At 38.8% G+C, this 6,000-nt stretch overlaps 1 protein-coding gene and 1 pseudogene across 1 annotated transcript in view; both read left to right on the forward strand.

The window, feature by feature from the left end:
• DMGDH (dimethylglycine dehydrogenase) overlaps window positions 1-4,924 on the forward strand; it is a 75,311-nt gene extending 70,387 nt beyond the window's left edge. The window contains exon 16 of the mRNA XM_032156981.2: window positions 3,743-4,924. Coding sequence (XP_032012872.1) covers window positions 3,743-3,958 — 216 coding nt within the window. The 3' untranslated portion in view covers window positions 3,959-4,924. The remainder of the gene's footprint in view (window positions 1-3,742) is intronic.
• Window positions 942-2,013, forward strand: LOC116470277 (protein IMPACT-like; annotated as a pseudogene).
• Window positions 4,925-6,000: the final 1,076 nt, after the last annotated feature.

A 6,000-nucleotide genomic window follows, 5' to 3' on the forward strand; every position in this document is an offset into this window, starting at 1 on the left:
AGACTTCTCATAATTTGAGAGAGAAATGAGAAAAGGCTAAAAATAAATGAGAATTATTCACATTGGTAAAAAGAAGGTCAATGTTTGTTTTAACAAAGAATGAGAATTTGCCAGGCAGAGGGTGGGGACAGATAGTTCTCACAGTTCACTGAACTAAAAGACAGAATGGATCTAATTGAACCTGGAAGATTTTAGGTAGAACTATTTAAAATTTATGCAAGGGAAAACATTTCCCTGGAGATTTAGTAATAAGGTAAAAGGAAAAGCCAGACTTCTGAAATACCCTGGGCTTCTAACCCCTGGATTAGAGAGAAATTCAAATAGAAATGAAAGTAAATTCTAGCAGAAAGCAAAGCAAATTTTAAAAATAGCACTCATAAATAAGGACTCTATTTTTTTAGGTTACTAATGCAGAATGACTGCAAGACAAATCACTGCTGGGATGTTAGGGAGATGAGAAGGGCTGAGGATTGTGGACTTTTGACCCAGTGAGTCAGGGGTTCACACCCTGAGACTGGCCTAGGTCTCTTCCTGTTTTCTGAAGATGCTCAAGCAAACCAGGTTAACTCTTCCAGGGCTCCAAACCCAAATCTCTTTCTTACAGATGGGGAAATGAAAACAAGGTTATCAAGAAAGTCTTTCAAAAAGCAATGATTAAGCCAGGCATGGTAGCTCATACCTGTAATCCCAGCACTTTGCGAGGCCAAGGCGGGCAGATCACTTGAGTTCAGGAGTTCGAGACCAGCCTGGCCAACATGGTGAAATCCCGTCTCTACTAAAAATACAAAAATTAGCCGGGCATGGTGGTGTACACCTGTAGTCCCAGCTACTCAGGAGGCTGAGGCAAGAGAATAGCTTGAACGCGGAAGGTGGATGTTGCAGACAGCCAAGATTGCACCTCTGCACTCCAGCTGGGGCAACAGAGCTGCTCCCAGGGCTACATGGCTGAGGGGGACACAGGGAGTAACCAAAGGCAGGATGAGGAAATTGAAGCAATGGCAGCCATTGATGGTGAGGAATGGTGTGTCATTGATGACTGTGCCAAAATATTTTGTATTAGAATTAGCAACGATATAAATGACCCCAAATGGACACTTTGCTTGCAAGTGATGCTACCAAATGAGAACCCAGGTACAGCTCCACCTGTCTATCAGTTGGATGCTCATTGGCTTAAAGGGCAAGAACTTGTCCATTTATTGAATAGCCTTGAGGAAATATATATGTGGCCACCCCATTTGGTTCAGTGAGAGTACCTGCTTTGTGTCCCTGGGATCCAGGATAAGTTTCTTTTCCTCCCAAAATATTTAATGAGAAAATGACAGAATATTGGTGAAAGTATTCTTTACCTGTGAGTGGAGAAAATAAGAGATGTTCCAATACAAAAACCTCAGATGACAGAACCAGGCCCAGAGGTAAAGAAAGAAACTGAAGAGGAAGATGTTGAATGTGAAGATGATCTCATTTTTGCATGTCAGCCAGAAAGTTCGGTGAAAGCACCAGATTTTGATATCAGTGAAAATCAAAGAGAATTATCTCCGATTGATCATGGCATTTCTGTTACAGACCAAATAAGTACTTTTCAGGCAGACTTTGATCCAGTAGTTTGTCCCAAACAGGTGAAAATGGTTCTTTCCAACTTGTGTGAGAATAAGAAAATAGCTAGTACCACCCACAGCATCTATGCCTACAGAGTATATTGTGAGAATAAACAGACCTTCTTACAGGATTGTGAGGATGATGGGGAAAGAGCAGCTGGTGGGCATCTTCTTCATCTCATGGAGAGTTTAAATGTGAGGAATATCATGGTGGTGGTATCACGCTGGTATGGAGGGATTCTGTAGGACCAGATGACTGTAAACATAACTGTGCCAGAAACATACTAGTGGAGAAGAACAACACACATTCACCTGAAAATCATCTAAGGCTTTGGAAAAAAACAAAAAATGTTCATCACTGAGTAATGGATTAAGTGAAAATCCAGGAGTATCCACTTGCAGTTATGGGCTGAGGTGACAATTCTTCCAACATATTTGTTAGCATAAATATTATGCCTCAATTTCTGTTGCAAATTGGTGATTGTGAAATTTCCAAAAGTGATTTTCTAGTCTCTGCTTCTTTGTTTAATTCTCATAATATAAAGCAATAAATATGGAGTGACAGTAGTCTTATTCCACACCAGAAAAAAAAAAGCAATGATTAAAATTCTAACCTCTCTGACCCTAATCCCTGCCTGTATCACTGAACTATGATCTAAAGGAGAAAAGCAATTTTAAAGCATGTGTTATACCTTGGCAGTTAATAATCAGCCAGAGATAAACTTTTACTAATGAATGTATTCACATTTTATTTTTCACAGTCAAAAAGTTTTCTTTTTTCACGGTCAATCAGTTTTCACAGTAAGTTTAGAAATCATATGGAGAGCAGCGGGCGTGGTGGCTCACGCCTGTAATCGTAGCACTTTGGGAGGCCGAGGCAGGCTGATCACGAGGTCAGGAGATCGAGACCATCCTGGCTATCATGGTGAAACCCCGCCTGTACTAAAAAAATACAAAAAAATTAGCTGGGCATGGTGGTGGGTGCCTGTAGTCCCAGCCACTCGGGAGGCTGAGGCAGGAGAATGGCATGAACCTGGGAGGCGGAGCTTGCAGTGAGCTGAGGTGGAGCCACTGCGCTCCAGCCTGGGTGACAGAGAGAGACTCTGTCTCAAAAAAAAAAAAAAGAGAGAGAAATCATATGGAGAGCTTCTGATTTGGGGTTTCAAAGAGAGAATTAAAAACTGGGACTACAGAGATAGGAGTCTGCAATTAAAGTCATGAACATGTTAGCATCTAAAATACTAGAAGTGCTATAGTAAGATTGTTGATTGTAATGTGCTCTTTGCTGAGGCAGCTGAATGATCACCAGGCTGATTTCCGTCCGTGAATGTCTTGAGCTCCAGGTATAAGCAGTCCACTGTGCCAGACGGTAGGACTTTAAGGATTAGTGCAGTGTTGTGTGGCCAGGAGAAGCCATTTGGAGCAGGGCTATATATCATGTTTTACTTTTGTCGTCTTCCTTTTATTTTTGTTCCATGTAATGTTTTGACGACAGTTTTCTGTATTTTCTGCTTTCCCTTCTTTTTCATTCTTTCCTTTAGACCTGATTTCCAATAGCCTTCTTATCTTTTAATCAAGCTTGTTATATAGACTGTTTTTTCGAGACAGTCTCACTCTGTCATCTAGGCTGGAGTGCAGTGGCCAGATCTCAGCTCACTGCAACCTCCGCCTCCCGGGTTCAAGCAATTCTCATGCTTCAGCCTTCTGAGTAGCTGAGAGTATAGGTGCCCGCCATCACGCCCAGCTAATTTTTGTATTTTTAGTAGAGACGGGGTTTCACCATTTTGGCCAGGCTGGTCTCGAACTCCTCAAATGATCCACCCGCCTCAGCCTCCCCAAGTGCTGGGATTACAGGCACGAGCCACCACTCCTGGCCTAAACTAAGTATTACTATTTTGAAAATGAGAAATTTCAGAGTAATACAGATGTGTACCTTGATAATTACTTTTCATAATTTGTAAACTTTCATTCATCTTCTCAAAATGTGAAGTTTTCCTCCTGTGTCTCTGGCGTTGTCCCCCCAGACAGCATTTCATAAAACTTCCATTTTGTAAGTTGAATCCGTATTTTAGTTTTTTTTTCACCCAGAGATGAGGAGCACAGAGCTGTGACCGAGACGCTGAGGACTGTTGGGTCTTGTTTTACAGGTGGTTGGCAACACGACATCTGGAAGCTATAGCTACAGCATCCAGAAGAGTCTGGCTTTCGCATATGTCCCTGTAGAACTAAGTGAAGTGGGACAGCAAGTGGAAGTTGAACTATTAGGCAAAAATTACCCAGCAGTCATCATACAAGAACCTTTGGTATTGACCGAACCAACCAGAAACCGGCTTCAGAAAAAAGGTGGAAAGGACAAAATTTGAAAAAAGACCTTTAGCAGTCAACTGAATTAGAGTTGCTAATGACTGTCCTTGAAATTATTATAATTGGCTCCCAGGGGAATAGAGGAAACCAGGAATTCATTTCAAAATCATCAAAGTCTAGACTTAGAATCTTAATGAAACCTTTCTGTTAAGTGTTTTCTAAGCAAGACAGAATAATAGATAAATGATTTACATTGTTCTTTTAAATGAAGAAATTTGAAATGAATTTTTTTTATTACCCCACATTACCCAGTCGGCAAAACATTTAGGTGTTTGCTAATATATATAATCATTACTATAACCTAATTAAAGGACATTTTATAATTTTAGTAACAAACGCATTCGGTTCTTGACAGCTGAAAACAAATTAATAAATTATCTTTTACATAAAAACATGTACAATATTGTTTATGGATTGACTTCATTGAGAAATCTTTCCTTAGATGAATAAATGAAAGTTTTAATTTTTCATGATCTATCTGTGATGAAAATAGTAAAACTTAACATTGACATATAGCCAACATTTTAATTCAATTATGTGAAATATTTATCATTTTCTTAATGACTTCCCTGAAAGGAGCTTTATAGGACATTATTATTGTCCTTCCAAAGGTTGTTTTAGAAGAGAAATTGCAAGAAAGAACAGAGTCTTCCAAAGGAAGAGGTAGTTGTAAACTTTCAGAAATGAAGCTGACACATAAATAGATTGTGCCAGTATAAACACAGTTTGAATACTGAACACCTCTCTTTGGGAAAGAATTAATGCAAGTTGACATCACATGGTGCTGTTCTGAATATCATTTCACAAAGCATTTGACAAAGCAGGTCAAACAAAAGCTTGAGAGCTGACAGGTTGTCCTTAGCGCTACGTACAGCAAGAAAAAAATCAATTTAGAAATAATTCTTTGATACACTTTTTGAAATTATTGGGGTGTAGTTGATGGAATAAATCAATTTTTTTTGTAAAGGGTGGTTTATGATTTATAATTAATTTATACATACATACATTCGTTACACATTTATAGACGTTTTCTTAAGTATTAAAAAAACTGAATGTGAAGCATGATAAGATTCTGTCATTTGAATAAACTTTAAAATGATTTCTTAACGTGTAAGTTTTGAAAAGGTGCCAGTTTTACATTTTAAATGTTTTATAACAGTAGTTACATATTAGAACTCTTCACATGTTCATTTCTCTTTGGCATATCCTCTTAGATGAGAAAAGAAGGAAATCCCTTTGGTAACAAACTAATTTCCTAATTATTGGGAATATTATCTCGGTTCTTTAATCAAGTTCATGTTAGTGCTGGGAATTTGGGATATCCGCTTTTTTGACTGGGAATTGGGATATCTGCTTCTCATTCTCTGCCTTTCTATAACCCCATGACTTTAGGATAGTTACATACCATCTCTGGGTTCCTCCTCTGTGAAATAGGTCTAGACTCTTTTTTGGATACTATATTATCAAGAAGCAATAATGAAAGTATAACATTAAATTCATATCATATAGTTAATATAGCACTAAAACTAATGAATAAAAGAATAGACCATTCAGATGAATGTTAAAGTTTTAAAGAAATCCTACCCACAATATAAAAGAAGTCTACTCTGATTTCCTTAAGAAGTTGCCCTCATTCTCTCTTTTGTTGTATGTTAGATGCTATTAGGTTTTGTAGTTTACCCCAGCACCCCTACTCATACTCAGCCAGTCATCCTAGCCTCAGCACCGGGGTTGGCATCAGCCAATTCACGGCCTTCAACACAACTTGGCCATGGAAAATTGAGATGAGTTAACCAGATTTCTTCCATGAGAATTTGGATTGTGAACTATCAGAGGAAAAACTGGTTCGTACTAAAAGCTGAAGCGAAAAGATGGATAGAAGTAGAAGCCATAAAGCCAAGGGGGCAATGAGAGCTCCTGATAAGGAGGGAGACATTGAGAGAGAATGAAAGACCAGTTCCCAAAGCTCTCAGCTCCTGATGGTTTGCTGGCCAGTTCTTGGGTGAGAACTTGACTTAAAAGGGTCCAACTAAAACCACTA

This window comes from Hylobates moloch, unplaced genomic scaffold, assembly GCF_009828535.3.
Source record: "Hylobates moloch isolate HMO894 unplaced genomic scaffold, HMol_V3 SCAFFOLD_6, whole genome shotgun sequence".
Taxonomy (NCBI): domain Eukaryota; kingdom Metazoa; phylum Chordata; class Mammalia; order Primates; family Hylobatidae; genus Hylobates; species Hylobates moloch.